The sequence below is a fragment of the Carettochelys insculpta genome, chromosome 10 (assembly GCF_033958435.1).
Source record: "Carettochelys insculpta isolate YL-2023 chromosome 10, ASM3395843v1, whole genome shotgun sequence".
Classification (NCBI taxonomy): Eukaryota; Metazoa; Chordata; order Testudines; family Carettochelyidae; genus Carettochelys; species Carettochelys insculpta.
In genome coordinates, this window is record NC_134146.1 from 28,991,761 (window position 1) to 29,008,234 (window position 16,474).

Genomic DNA, 16,474 nt, shown 5'->3' on the forward strand with positions numbered 1-16,474 from the left:
TCCTGCCTCTTCATTCTGTAATCTAATCACTACACCATGCTCCTCTTCTATATCAACATAATTAACAACCAGGGGCTCAGTGCATACTTGGTGTTCAATGCCTCCTCACTATTTCCTTCCATCTTTCTTTGTCCAGTGCAAAGTGGCTTAGTTTCACTAGCTCCGCACCAATCTACTATATCATCTACTCATACCCTGTGGGGTCTGCCTCTCCTACCAGAACCATCCATTATGCTGAATACCAGGGTCTTGACGTTTTGTTCATCGTTCATTCTCCAGATATGCTTGAATAGCTGTAACTTCCATTGTATAACCTTCTGCAGTATCTTCTTATATAATTCCTTGTTGACGGTCTTCTGCATCCATCCTATTCTCAGGATTTTTCTGTAACAATTCCTCTTGAATGCCAACATCCTTCTCTTTGAATCTTTCGTTTTCACCCATGTCTCATGTCCGTACAACATGCTGCTGAATATACACGTTTTCAAGATGTTCAGCATTATTCCTAAACTAATTGATTTGCTTCTCCAGATCTTATCCATCTCCTTCAAACTCGCTGTTGCTTTTGTTATTCTAGTTGCTATTTCCTTCTTACAGTCTAGATCATATGTTATGTTGCTCCCCAGATATGTGACCATCATTATTTTCTCTTGTTTGAGTCCATCTACACTGATCTTCCTTCCTATTTCCTTATCTCCAAATTAATTTCAGGGCAGGACATAAATTTGTCATCTGACATGCTTTGTTTTCAAAAAAATGGTAATACTACGGAGAAAAGAATGGCACTTGGATGGCTGCAATTAAGGAAAATGAGATTTGCATAATAAAACAAAAGCATAAGGGAAAATCTCAGTAGGTACCCTTCAGGTACAACAATCAGAAGAAAATAATTAGAAACCAGCTTTATAGTGATAAGTCCTTATGCATACCAAAACTAGCTAATGACTTACTGAATTCCCAAAACATAAAAGATTAATTCTTCTTTACAACTGTACACCCTTATGTAGGTCAACAGATGATATCACTTAAGCATCCAGATATTTTAGCTTGTTACTGCACTGCTGACGCTGAGCTGACAAAAGGACCAGAAATCACTGCTAAAACCATAATCAAGCATAGCAAGGCTTCAGATAGGAATGGAAAGACATAAGTGGGTATCATTAGTGGCCACTAACATAATACCAGATTAATGAATCAGCAAAAGCCTATCCTCAGTGCTGGTCTACATTAAAGCTGTAAGTTGACCTAAGTGACGCTATTTCAGTTACGTAAGTTACAGTGGTGTCAAGCCCTTGTGTTGACAGGAGATGTTCTCCCACCAACTTACCCTAGGCTTCTTGGGAAGGTGGGGTACAAACATGAGTAGGAAAGTGTTCTGCTTCCATCAATTTAGTTTCCCTTCACCAGACCCACCAAATCAACACTGCTGCATTAATGGCAGCAGTGCCAAAAGAATAAGCAAACTCTCAAATTTGATAGTTGGATAGTTCTATTTGACAGGATCCCACTCAATGGCTAGACATGGCTACAGTCACTCATATCTGCCACTTTCTCATCTTTGACAATGTCCTTGGCTCATATTTGTTAAATGTAACCACTCAGCTTAGATGTCATTAATTTCTCCAAGATGAACATGACGTGCAACTTGACTCCCGTGTGAAGGAAGGACAATCAGTGGGTTACTCACAGCAATAACTGTGTTTGCAAGATCAAGCCCTAATAAAGTACTTATGGTTACTAACACATTGTGATATTGCTTGAACATTCAGACGATGTTTAACATTCAGTGCAGAAATACATGGCTTAACATTTACACCATAAATTTTTTTCATTTTGCTCCCATTGATTTCCATGATTGAGAGCTGACCCTTTGAAGTGTTTTTTACAGTCTGCTCTACAGTGCAGGAGGGAACATGGTAACTAGGACTCTGTGGATCTATTTCTCAGCTCTGCCAATGATTTTCTGTCAACTTTAACAACTGACCTAACCTCTTTGTGTTTCAGTTTACCTGTCTATAGAAGGGTTCCTGCTTACTTCACCTGGAAGTTTAGTCAGTTATGGTGGGTGCAAATTGAATTATGGTGCAAATTGAAGAATTTGCAGTCTCTCTCAAATAGTCAAATGTGGTATTCTCAAGAGCCAGTTTTGCGAGAGAAAATGAATGAAATTTCACAGCACACTTGGACAGTTGTTAGATCACATTCTCCACACCCCACTGCCTTGTGGGTTATCCTGGGAAGGAGCAAGGCTAAGGGAGTAAACCCTGACAGAAGATCCAGAGTGGAGTCCGAAGGCGGTTCGGTGTCAACTTCTGGCACTGTCCCAGCAACTCCTGCAGCTGAGCTGGTACCAGACGTGGAGGTTATCCTCTCCTTTGGACTATATCAGTAAAGCCGAGAGGGGGACACTGGTGTCTGGGCAGCCCAGAGTCTCCATAATAAGTACCCAGGCTCGTGCCTGGACAGGTACTCCGGCATCGCTGAACAGTGTTGCATCAACACGGGAGGCAACAGATACCGGTTATAAGCTCTTGCTCGATTGGCGTAGAGAACGAGCGCCAGGGGTTGCCTTCGACGGTGGGAGAGATCCTCGCATCTCACTGGACAGTCACCACCCACCTCAAGCTGGGCAGCCCCCAGCCAATAGGGTACTGTCCTGCCACAGTTCACCTGCCTCGCTGGGTGCGTGAGGCTTAAGGTTCCTGAACCTGACAAGTGACTGAAATTTGGGCACCAGGCAAACCAATAAGAAAATCAACAAGAAATGAGAAACATCAACAATTTAAGCTTGCTTGCTGGAATGTGCGGACCATGCTGACCGGCTTGACTGAAGATCTTCAGGCCATCAGTGACACTTGAAAGACCGCTGTCATCAACGAGGAACTGAAGAGGCTCCGAGTTGATATCGCTGCACTGCAAGAGACGCAACTCGCAGATTCGGGATCTCTAAAGGAAAAGGACTACACCTTTTTCTGGCAGGGTAAAGCCCAAGAAGAACCCAGAGAGCATGGTGTTGGCTTTGCTGTCAGAAACACCCTTCTACAAATGGTGGAATTAGTCATGGGCGGATCAGAAAGACTTCTTCGGATCACGCTTCAAACTCGTGCCGGTCCCGTCCACCTGATCAGCGCTTATGCCCTGTACGCCACACCAGAAGTAAATGATAAGTTCTATGACGTGCTTAGTGCTGCTGTAGCGCAAATACCTGCTCATGAACAACTGTACATCTTGGGTGACTTCAATGCAAGAGCTGGAGCTGATTGGGCCTCATGGCCTTCCTGCTTAGGACACTTCGGTGTGGGAAAAATGAATGACAATGGACAGCGTCTCCTTGAACTATGCACATACCACAATCTGTGTATCACAAACACATTCTTCCAAACGAAGCCACAGCACAGAGTGTTGTGGAGACACGCACGCTCGAAGCACTGGCATCAACTAGACGTGGTCATCACTAGGCGTAATAACCTCAAAAACGTCCTTCTGACACACAGCTATCATAGTGCTGACTGTGATACAGATCACTCGCTAGTTTGCTCCAAGCTCAAGCTGAGACCCAAGAAGCTGTACCGCTCTAAACCTGCTGGAAGGCCCCGCATTGACACCAGAAAGATGGCAAACTCGGAGAAAGCTGAAAAGTTCAGCGAGACCCTCCAGGAAAATCTGCACAGCGGCCCTGGGGGAGCTGATGTGACATCCAAATGGCAACATCTGAGGGATACAGTTTACAACACGGCCTTGTCGGTGTTTGAAAGAAGAGCTAGAAACACGAATGACTGGTTCGAAGCTAACTCCGATGAGATGATTTTAGTCATTGAAAAGAAGCGTGCTGCACTCCTGGATTACAAACGCTCACCGAGCCAGAGTACCCAGCAAGCACTTAGAGCGGCCAGAAGAACAGTACAGCAGACAGCCAGGCACTGTGCCAACAACCACTGGCTCCAGCTATGCAGCAGCATCCAGACCTGTGCTGACTTTGGTAATCTCAGAGGAATGTACAAGGGTATGAAGAAGGCATTAGGACCCACCCAGAACAAGATGGCACCTCTGAAATCCAAATCTGGTGAAGTCATCGCTGACAAAGTCAAACAGATGGAGCGCTGGGTTGAGCACTACTCCGAGCTGTACTCACGCGAGAACGTTGTGGTTGACGCAGCCCTCGATGCCGTCGAGCTCCTACCAGTAATGAACGAACTGGATCAGGAACCGACTGTGGATGAATTGAAGAGAGCCATCGACAGCATTGCAGCAGGAAAGGCCCCTGGCCAGGATGGTATACCACCAGAGGTAATCAAGTGTGCCACAGACACACTCCTGGAACCCCTACATGAGCTACTGGGCCTGTGCTGGAAAGAGGGTGAGGTTCCACAGGATATGCGTGACGCTAACATTGTAACATTGTATAAGAACAAAGGAGACAGAAGCAACTGCAAGAACTACCGTGGAATCTCCCTCCTAAGCGTCACTGGTAAACTGTTTGCTCGTGTCATCCTTGGCAGACTCCAGAAGATTGCTGAGAGGGTGTACCCTGAATCGCAGTGTGGATTCCGCGCAGAGAGGTCTACCATTGACATGGTCTTCTCTCTAAGGCAGCTGCAGGAGAAATGCAGGGAGCAGAGGAAGCCACTCTACATAGCCTTCATTGACCTGACCAAGGCCTTTGACTTGGTCAGCAGGGATGGTCTGTTCAGACTCCTCCACAAGATAGGCTGTCCTCCACGGTTACTCAAGATGATCCAGTCGTTCCACGAAGACATGAGAGGAACCATCCAATATGACGGCGCATTATCGGATGCTTTCAGAATCAGGAGTGGCGTCAAACAAGGATGCGTGCTCGCTCCAACATTGTTCGGCATCTTCTTTGCACTCCTCCTGAAGCATGCCTTTGGATCTTCAACATAGGGCATCTTGCTGCACACAAGATCTGATGGGAAACTGTTTAATCTTGCAAGGCTGAAAGCTAAGCCTAAGGTGCGGGAAGTTCTCATCAGAGACATGCTGTTTGCAGACGATGCTGCTGTAGTGTCTCACACAGAAAACCAGCTTCAAAAACTGCTGGATCAGTTCTCCAAAGAGTGCAAGGACTTTGGGATTACCATCAGCCTAAAGAAGACAAACGTACTCGGTCAGGATGTTGCTGAATCCCCATCAATCAGCACTGACAACTATACGTTAGATGTCGTCCATGAGTTCGTTTACCTCGGGTCCACCATCACTGACACCCTGTCGTTGGACACTGAGCTAAATAGGAGGATCGGAAAAGCGGCCACAACTCTGTCCAGACTCCGCAAGAGAGTGTGGAATAACAACAAGCTGTACGCTCACACCAAAATGCAAGTCTACAGAGCCTGCATTCTCAGCACCCTCCTTTATGGCAGCGAGACTTGGACCCTGTATGCCCACCAGGAAAAGAGGCTGAACGTCTTCCACTTGCGCTGCCTCAGGCGCATCCTTGGAATATCATGGAAGGACAGAGTGACCAACACCACTGTCCTCAAGCAAGCTGGAATCCCAACCATGCACACCCTCCTCAGGCAGCGTCGGCTCCGCTGGCTTGGCCACGTCCACAGGATGAATGATGGAAGGATTCCAAAAGACATCCTGTATGGTGAGCTAGCCTCTGGCAAAAGACCTCCCAGACACCCCCAGTTGCGCTACAAAGATATCTGCAAGAGAGACCTCAGAGAGGCAGACATCGAGCTGGACAACTGGGAAGAACTAGCAGATGACCGCAGCAGATGGAGGCAGGGGTTACACAAGGGCCTTCAGAAGGGCGAGATGAGGATCAGACAGCTAGCAGAGGAGAAGCAAGTGCACAGAAAGCACAGTAAGGACTTTCCAGACACCCACCACATCTGCAAGAGATGCAGCAAGGCCTGTCACTCTCGTGTCGGTCTTCATAGTCACAGTAGACGCTGTAAATGAAGCCCTCAATTGAAACTATAAAGGGCGCAATCCACAGTCTATGCAGACTGAAGGATGCCTACTACTACTACTACTACTACTATGGTGGGTGAAGAGCACTGAGCTATTCAGTCTGAAGGAGCTAGGGAAGTGCAAAGTATTAACAACATTTACTGTAAGCATCAAGCTACACTAAGCAAATAGAGTAAAGACACAATTGTAAAACTACATTCCTTTATTAACTGTGTTTTATTTAATGTATGACATCATGCTATCTTATGTTCACAAGATTTGGAAGAAAAAATACCTGACTGGACTAATTACGCCAGCAAGAATCCAAAATGATGCCACTCACTTAAACAGAGTTATAGTAAACCCTCGAAATATGCAGCCTCAGGTTGCACGTAGCTCACTTTAATGTATGTTAAGCACAGCTTGAAGCTGCTCTGTGGCTGTCAGCCTGCGGGCAACTAGGAAGGCTAAGAACCCCTTCTTCCTGCCTTCCCCCAGCGACACCACTGTCATGTTGAGAATCATGTGGCTGAGGGAAGGCAGGGAGAAGCAGCCAGGAAACTGACTGGTCAGCTGTTCCATTTTCCAGGTCCCACAAGTGGTGGGGAGCTGAGAACCAAGCAGCAGCCTGGCTCCCCTCAACTTGCAGAGCCAGGAAGCAGCAGCCCTGGTCAGCTTCCTGGCTCCAAGGAGTGGAGGAGAGCCAGGAGCCAGGCTGCCCCTGGTTCCCAGCTACCCTCTACTGGTTGCCCTAGTCAGTTTCCCAGCTCTGCAAGAGGAGGGGAGCTGCGAGCCAGGAGCCAGGCTGCTGCCTGGTTCCCAGCTCCCTGCCATTTACGGGACCTGGAAAACTGACCAGCTCATCGCTGGTCAGTTTCCTGGGTCCTGCAAGCAACAGGGAGATGAGACCCAGGCTGCCCCCTGGTTCCCAGCTCTCCTCCACTCTGGACGCCAGGAAACTGACCAGCTCCTGCAAGCCCAGGGGAGCAGGGAACGAGGCTGTAGTCTGGTTCCCATCTCCCTGCAACTTGTGCAAAAATTTGTGATATGCGGGGGTTGTAGGAACGCATCTCGCGTGTAACTCAAGGGTTTACTCTACTCCAGATTTTATACCCAGGTAATTAGGATAAGTCTCTGTCACACTGAGTGTATATACTAATGTGAGCATATCTAAAGCTCCTCCTTTGCTCGCATTCTGTGACCAGGTTTCACTTACTCTTGTCTTTCACCACAAAGGACATAATTATGCCAAATGCACTGATGATGTGATGGGACCCATTAGCCTGGGCCTTTTCATCCATGTGTAGAGTCAGTGACTACTGAACTTTATCCAAGTATGAGTCCATACTGGCAAATTCCTTTGGCTGTGTCTACACAACAGCCTAACCTCAAAATAAGCTATGCAACTTGCACTATGCAAATTGCATAACTTATTTCAAGTACATTTCAAAAAAGGCTATTCTGGCATACGGTGCTGTCTAAATGGTACCACATACAGAAATAAAACCCTATTTTGAAGCTTCCCTGTACTCCTCCTGTGATGTGGTGTACAGGGATACCAGAATAGCGCGCCCATTATCTTGAAAACTGTTTCAAGACAATGGGACTATTTCTTAGATGTGGGCAGCTATTTTGGGATACCGCCTTACCCTGAAATAGCGTCCACCATGCAGACATAGCCTTCCAGTGCCTATACTTGCTGAAGTGTCTTTGCTAATATAGATTAACATATATGCTTCACAACTGATAGTTCCAGAATCCTCTCTTGGCACTTTAAAATAACTGTTCCAAGGTCTTATTTAAATAATGATTAAAGGATTGTTTACAGAATATTACTACGAGCTTTTATCACATGCTAAATCTGCAATGAATATTGCTGCTATCCCAACATTACTGCATTTGTTATAACACAAGGAAGGGAAAAGCATGCTCATACCTGTTTCAGGTTTAAATTTAAGCCTTCATGTGTCGCTTTCAACAGTGCTCTTACAGTGAAACTGTCAGGGTCTTCTTTGTCCCTGATCTGAGATTCTTTTAACAGAGACTCAAGTTTCTTTCTTATAAAAGATTCCATCTGATGCTCAGTTGTACCATTACTCTGAAATGAATTAACAAACCCCATTACAACGCATTGACATGCCAGGCTTGGACTGGAAATTCTATAGATCTGTCCCATGAAAGCTCACCACCTAATAAATCATTTTGTTAGTCTTTGAAGTGCTATGTGACTGCTGTTTTGTTTTGTAAGCCTACTGGAGTAACCCAAAATGAGTGGTATGGATGCTTCCATCCAAGCAAACTGTTGATGCTCTTAACTTTTCTCTTACCCTTTCCAAGTGCAAGTAGGATGGTGAGAAAAACTTTAGTTTGCATCTTTATTTCAGCTGCTTTCCCTGACAAGTTTTTCCCTTTTGCCCTTTGATGTGTAAGATACATTGATATAGATCATTTAGATCCCCTGAGAATGTTGCCCTGTGTCGATTGCCCAATATGGGAACAATTTTGTATCACTTACCTTGTCTCCGAGATGTGGCCAAGACTATACAGTGATGTGTTGCCACAGTCCTTTGAATATGTAAAGTGCTGTGTAAGTGTACAATACAATTCTTATTTGATGGAACACAGATGAGGCTTTTTTATTATTAATAACAATCATTGGTACTGTGATAGCACCAATGGGTGTAATTGTGCTAGCTGCTGTACACACATAGAACAAAAATAATAAGGGCCTCACATCAAAGCAGAATTTTCTCTTTGTTCCTCTGCTGAAGGGGAGGGAGAGTTCACCCCCATGAATGAAAGAGAGGGCCTACTAGTACATCCTGCAGTGCTCCAGTGGTGTGGCAGACACAGGCCCACCCACAAGGAGGCCCTGTGCCTCCCTATTGGCTCTAAGAACGCCCTTTCCCTGGTATTGCAGGCCCTACCTCTAGCAAATGCCATTGGTTTTAATGTTTGGGGTTATATTTATAGTTGTGTTCAATGGCATCTCTTTGCTTAAAAAAAGGCTTAGATAGGTACTTAAAATTAAGCACAGGCTTTCAGAATCAGAGACCTAAATTGCATTTTGCAATTTTCACTGTAGCATAGTTTTTTGGTTACTAAATAGGAAAAAGTTTCATGCTGTAAAAAACATACACAGGGAATATAACTTCTTGGGTCATTGAACATAAGGTCTTTGCCTTGTGATTCGTGCACCCAAAGCAAAATTGTATTTCTACATGAGGCAGTCTTGTAGACTATATGGCTCAAATAGCATCACACTACATTCTGATCACAAAGTAATCATAAAGCCTAAAGCTTTGTAAAAGTGCAGTGAAGCACATCTCCTCCCTCAATGTTAAGTAACACTGCATTTATCTGGGGATGGGGACGGAGACAGAGAACAAGAAAGAAATTCAGTGCTTTATGCAATACATATGAGTCCTAAGGAAGATTCTGCTGATTACTTGACATGCAGGTGGTGCCTGTGCATAGAATTAAAGAAAAGAAATGGTGTGAACATCTGCTTTCTCTAAACTGATTCAGAAGAAAATCGATAGTACCTAAAGCTGCAAAGTGATTCCCAAGTCAGCCTGCAAAATGTTTAACTCCCAACAGATGCAAATGAGGAAGAAAAACAGAAAAACAAACAAACAAAACCTGTTTAAAAAGCTATTGCAAAATATTTCATATAACTGAAAACTAAAAGGGGATATGTTTCTGCAATAAAAACAATGTAAATGAAAACTCTGTGTCTGGGTCTACACATGCCCCCTCCTTTCGAAAGGGGAATTTTAATGAGCGGGTTAGAAAAATGCTAATGAGGCACTGCAATGAATATGCAGCGCCTAATTAGCACAATGGCAGTTGCAGCGATTCGAAAGTGCAGCTTTGTCAATCACGCGCCGCCCGTGGAGACGGGACCTTCTGAAAGGACACCCCTCAGTTTTCGAAAGCCCTCATTAACATGGCATGTGTAGACACAGGGTGTGTGTGTGTGTGTGTGTGTGTGTGTGTGTGTGAGAGAGAGAGAGAGACAGAGACAGAGACAGAGACAGAGACAGAGAGATGTGGAAGTGAGTGAGCATGTAATTAAAAAGCAAACAAACTGGGCCAAATTCAAACCTGAAAGCATTGGAGTTTACATCTGGCAATGTCAAATCTGAATTTGGCCCCTTCTATTTATACCATACTGTATAATAGCTTCTTCCTAGTTCAATGAATGTAAGACCAGGGAGGTGTATAAGATGATCAGGAATATTAATAGGAAGCGGCAGCCGAAGCAGATGGCGATCAAAGATGTGAACGAAAAGGTGCTCATGAACCTTTTTATGCAGATTATGCAGCGATGGATGAGATATTGCACCAACCTATACAAAGCACAGTTGGATCCAAGTGTCTCACAGAGACTGATTGAAGAACTGAAAGAGATATCTCCACTGAGCATCAAAAGTGAGACAAATATTTCAAAGGAGGAAGTAGAAAAAGCAGTGGAATAATTAAAGAACAACAAAAGCCCTGGAAAGGATAAGATCATGGGAGAGATGATTAAATATGGTGGAGGAAGTATGATTCAGGCAATACACCGACTGTGTAATATAGCATGGAAAGAAGGGAAGGCACCTTAGGAACGGACAAGATCCCTGCTAGTGACAATACACAAGAAAGAAAGTGTATTGAAATGCAAGAACTACAGAATAATTGCCCTAACGAGTCATCTAGGCAAGGTGCTGATGATAATACTGACAGAGAGACTAAGACTACAGATAGAAGAACATCTAGCGGACAAGCAAGTGGAGTTCAAGAAAGATAGAAACACCATACAGCAGATATTGGCACTAAGATTGATAATGGAGAAAGCTTGACAAAAGAACAAGAACATCTGCACTTGCTTCATCGATTTTCAGAAGGCATTTCACAGTATAGATCAGAAAGTGACTTGGGTGGTGTTGGAGTCATACGGAGTGGATAGCAGACTGATATGATTGTTGAAGGATATCAGTGACAATGTGAAGGCAGCGGTAAGAATGTGTGGAGAGTTGGGAAGCTGATTTAGAATGACAAAGGTATGAGACAAGGAGATCCAATATTGCTGAGTATCTTCATTACGCATCTAGAGAGGGCAATGGATGAGATCTAGGATCTGTGAACAGGGTAAGAATTAACAACTTGAGATTTGCGGATGATATAATCATTGAGAAAGATAAGAAGCTAGTGAAAACGGTACAGGTGCTAAACAAAAAGGGGAAGTGGTATGGATTATGAACATTGCTAAAGCAAAAACAATGATATTTTGGAGATAAGGAAATACGAAGGAAGATCAGTGTAGATGGGATTGAACTAGAGAACGTAGACAAGTTCATGTATCTGGGGAGCAACATAACATGATCTAGATTATAAGAAGGAAACAGTGACTAGAACAGCAAAAGCAAGAGCAAGTTTGAAGGCAAGGGATAAGATCTGGAAAAGTAAAACGATTAGCTTCAGAACAAAACCGAGCATCTTGAAAACGTGTGTATTCAGCAGCGTGTTGTACAGATGTGAGACATGGTAATGAAAGATTTGAAGAGAAGAATATTGCATTCAAGAGGAGCTGTTAAGAAAGATCTTGAGAACAGGTTGGATGCAGAATGTCACCAATGAGGAATTATATAGGAAGATACATCCAAAAGAGAACCTACTGCAAAAGGTTATGCAATGCAAATTACAGCTATTCAAGCATATTTGAAGAATGAACAACGAACAAAAAATCAAGACCCTTTTATTCAGCATAATCGATGGTTGGAATAGGAGAGCCAAACCCCAGAGAGAACGGGTAGATGATATAGTAGATTGGTGTGGAGCTAGTCTACCGAAACAAAGCACTCTGCACTGGACAGAAAAGATGGAAGGAAATAGTGAGAGAGGCATCAGACACCAAGGGGTGCTGAGCCCATGGTTGTTGATGATGATGATGATGATGATGACTAATAATATTAAGAAGGAGACTGGGGAGTGTAAGGAACACAAGGTTAGGAAGGTAAATTGTGCCATATAATGATTGTACACTTACATAACAGAGCTTTAACTTGCAGTCATCTTCAATTTCATCAGCACTATCTTCATCAGAAACTTCCCCTTCTTCAGCATCAGCTGCAAGGTTATATGGTAGCTTCTTACCCTAAAAAGTAGCACAGAAATATTTATAATACATATAGTAGTTATTAGTGTTAGTTACTGGGGAGAAGGCAAGCTAAAATTCTTGTTCATGTTCAGAGTTCCACACAAGTTCTGATGGGAGAATGCATTATTTCAAGTTATGATCACAAACATTTGGTTTCATGATTTTTCATTCAGACCTCTCAGGGAACCACTTTACTCTCAAGATAATGATTGGTACTGACAGCTGACTTATGGGACAATGTGAACAAAATATCTGCTTAATGATACAGCCAACCACCGCCAAGAGCATTTGTTCAAGGCAAGTCTATACAACATAGTTCTTAAGATACAGGTGGCTGCCAACACCATGTCTACACTAGAGGTGTTCCTACTGATACCACAGGTGGAGATGAAGTAGCAGGAAATTTTGGAGAAATAACCCTACTGTGGACAAGGCCACAGAACTTTGCAAATAAACACAATGCTCAAACAGTGTTGTTCAAGATCTCAGTTTGGACTGGTTCTCCATAGTCAGTGCCCTTCACAAGAGTCAGATCCTAAGCTCACTGAAGTTAATGAAGTCCTGCTATGGACATCAGTGGATGCAGACCAGGCCAAGAGTCTGGACCAGTCTCTCTGTGCATGGGTAACAGGTACAAATTAAATTGAGTGGGATTTTCAAAGCACATAATGCAGTTGTAGCTAGGGTGTGAAGAACTGCTCAACCAGCTCAGATAGACAGAGGTGGGTGCAGCCTAAACCCCCAGCCAGTGGGAGAGACGCTAGCCCCCTGGCAAAATAATAGTTTACAAGCTTAACTCTTAGACTGCTGTGTCTTCCAGCCGTAAGAATACTTAGGATAACATGAACATATACACAAATAGATACATGAGAGTTCCAAAAGGCACAGTTATAAAGATGCTGCTCATCTGTGTTCTTAACCTTTAAGACCTTTGTCTTTTTAAGTGCAAAATGTCAGAATCAGTTTCTGCAACAAGGTAGCTTAAAACCCCCTCTGGGAAAACTAATTTCTGACTGGCAGAATTCACTATCAGCTGCAGGATTCAAAAAGCTTTCTATACTACAGGTTTCAAAAAATGTTGGACATTCTCCCAGCTCTACAGCTGCCTTTTTTTCAGAATGTCTTTGTATGACTAGATTCAGCTGTTTCATGCTCACCTCCAGCAGACTATTCTCTGTCATCAAATCAGACTATGAGGCTGATATTCTGCACCAGAAGCAGTGGAAGTGCAGACATAAGGCAACTCAATGGTATTTAGTGATATGGGTAAGGGATGCAGGAAAGCCTATAGAAATATAACATGTTCATTTGGAAACGTAGTCAGCAAGATGAACTTGGTGGCTAAGTTACTGCTGCAAAGCAAATGTGTCTTACTTGGGTCAGAAAGGAGTTTCCCTCAAGATCACTTTTAGGTTTGAACAGCTGGCTAGTGTGGTGGAATATGGATGCACTAGTTATTGGTGTGGCAGGATACAAAGCTTGAAGATCAATGGTGCAATCAGAACAATAAATCTTCCTGAATTTTCCTGTATGAGCATGCACATTGCAATTGCAGTTCAGCAGGTACCTAACAGGATATTAATAGAAGAGCTGAAGATAAAAATAAAGATGCCAGTTAATATATGGCAAATAAAATGTGTGTGTTGTGTGCTTTCCTTCTCCACTGATCAGATGAGCTTAGCTGGGCACTCTACATTTGACAACGCCAGATACAGATATAAACTACATTGTTCTCCATAAAATTTGTACAGCAAAATAAATTGGACCTTGACACTGTTTTTTTAATAGAATGGATAGTACTAGTCTGACGGTTGAGGGGTCTGATTCACCTCTGACTTACGCCTTCATTAGTTGCACTAAAAGTGGCATCACTCCTGATTTACACTTACAAGCTTGTCTACTTGAACACTGCATCAAAATGGGGCAGATCAAGGTGAACTTTCCCAGACGTTTGTTCACAGCAGCAGGGCACATGGATACTTAGCATGCTGCAGGCCAGCATGGGGTAATTTTATGGCCCAGCTTGTCACAAATTACGTATTTGTGTGGAAAAGCCCTAAGTGTGGGAATGGTCAGGCTGAATATTTGAAATCAAACAGAAAATCCAGTAACATTACAAGTTATTCAGGGAGGAAGGATGAACAAATGCATAAAGAAGGTAAAAATGACGACAGAGAGGTATGGGACTGACTTGTCATTTCACCAAAAGCTACTGCTTCTTAAGTAACAAAGGCCAAGTCTATCCATGTGCTTTATCACGCTGTAATTTTCTGGCTCAGGTGTGTGAAAAAACACCCTCCAAGTGTAACAAGTCAGAACCAGGCTACAGTACTTGGACCCATGCTCCTAGCACTGTTAGCTACTTCCCTCATGGAAGTAGTGTTCACAGAGCTCCGGGAGACCTCTCTCACAGAGGCAAATGTTCTGTTCAAAGCACTGTTGTGGCAGTGCTGTCACAGCCATGATTTAAACTCTTCACTGTAGACAAAGACGGCATTTACGTTCTCTCAGGTGGCTGGCTGACATGAGTGAAAACAGTTACAATACTTTCAGAAAGCAGACAACAGCCTACAAAGAGGGTAAAAACAGCATTTGTCACTTTGAACTGCTGGCCTCTTCAGTTCCATGCCTAGACAGCTAATTCTGTGCTTACAGAGAATGACGTGTCCTTCCTCATTAAAAACAGGCCATTTGATCAGGTAAATACACATGAATCATCTTCTCAAAGAACCAGCTAGTATTTCATCTTTATTTCATTCTTTTCAGCTAGTTCTCTGAAATACCAATCAGAATGGAACTATTTACATTGAAAAGGTGGAATTATTCATCTCCTACTGGCACTTTTCCCTTGTTGATCCGTAGCTCTTCTCTGAAGCTTTTTTTCCATTACGGAGCCCTAGCTGACAAACCATGAAAAAATGATTTTCTGTGAAGAACCATTGCTCTTAGCAGCAAGAAGGTGAGAAGGGAAAGAATATTTTTCTCCTCCCACATTTGGGATTATTTCTCATTCTTCTCTATATTATGCCTAAAGAATACATTGTAAGGGGCGAATGCAGACTGGTGCTTTGTCCCTGCCCTGAAGACACCTTAGAAAATCCACAGCTCAAATAAGATTAGATAGAGGTTAGATCAGAGGAATGGGACTCTGGGACCCTGGATTCTAATTTCAACTTTGCCATTAATTCCATATTTGATCTTGGGTGCCTCATATTCCCCAGCTATAAACAAGGATATAATATATCTCATAGAAATTCACAGATGAGTGGTTTGAGACATTTAGTTTTGAGATGCTGCATAAATACAAAATATGTGATTGTTTGTTTATTTATTTATCCTGGTAATATCGCCTTCACAAAGGATGCCACGATACTTGTGAAGTCTGAAGTAAAATCAATTTCAAAATCTGTGAGAAAGAAACAAAAGATCAAAGCCCAACAAACTGTATCTGTTCTGATTCCTGTGTTACTAGTAAATACATTCTCAGGGCCTGAGGGGACGAGAGATAGGATGATCTGTACAATATACTGACTGTGATTGCATTCTGTACATACTTCTGGTAGCAAATTACCTTCACTAGGATTTTGCCTTTCAAACTCTGAGGACTAGGAAGCTGCTTGGGATCTCCAGTGATTACAGACGACAAGTCCAGTTTGTCACTGAATATTTCCTTTAGATACTGAGCAATCTTCTTTTGCTGCTGGATACTGCAATGATTCTCAATAGACAGTATCACCGGAAACCTAAAACAAAAGCAAAAACTCCAAATGAAATCAGAACAGCTTTTCAAGATGTGTGTCCAGGAAGTCATAATGCAACTGAGAAAGTATATTGATTTATGTACAAACTCAGAATAACTCCCCCGAAATTAACAGTTACTCTGGATTTACATTTATAACTGCAGTTATAAATAAATACATTAATAAAGACACCAAAACCCAAACTCTGCCAACATACACTCTCTTTGAACATCACTGAAGTCATTTAAGGAACCCAGATCTATAAGTCAGGTCCTAATTTCTTTAAAAAAAAACACAGTTCAGTGGAGCTTCAGAGAAGATCTGTGTATTTTTTTGCAGGACAGGTAAGGTGTCCTTGACATGCTTGGAAAGACTATGTTTAGGTGAAAATATCCCTCTCCCATTGTTCTTCAATGTGTTTGATTGGCTGTGATAGCCTTCTCCCCTACAGACAAAAACATTCAAGTATTTCTCCATGTATATTGTTAGTTACCTTCCCTTCCTGAGTAAAACAAGTACGAAAGGAAAAGCCATGTGGAAAATGCCACCAGTTTTTCAGCTCCATTTGCTCTGATGGAAGCACAGGCACAGGAAGTTCTATAAAACCCATGATGGCCAAGATCACAGGAACACAGGACAATAAACTACTTCCTACCCCAAGATACTACAACTG

At 43.0% G+C, this 16,474-nt stretch overlaps 1 protein-coding gene across 1 annotated transcript in view; it reads right to left on the minus strand.

Moving 5' to 3' along the window:
- The window catches only part of PLCH1 (phospholipase C eta 1), a 161,247-nt gene that overhangs the window by 36,367 nt on the left and 108,406 nt on the right, over positions 1 to 16,474 (minus strand). The window contains exons 10-12 of the mRNA XM_075003959.1: positions 15,633 to 15,804; positions 11,951 to 12,058; positions 7,853 to 8,014 (exon numbers count right to left, since the gene is read on the minus strand). Of these exons, the coding sequence (XP_074860060.1) occupies positions 7,853 to 8,014; positions 11,951 to 12,058; positions 15,633 to 15,804 (442 nt within the window). The remainder of the gene's footprint in view (positions 1 to 7,852; positions 8,015 to 11,950; positions 12,059 to 15,632; positions 15,805 to 16,474) is intronic.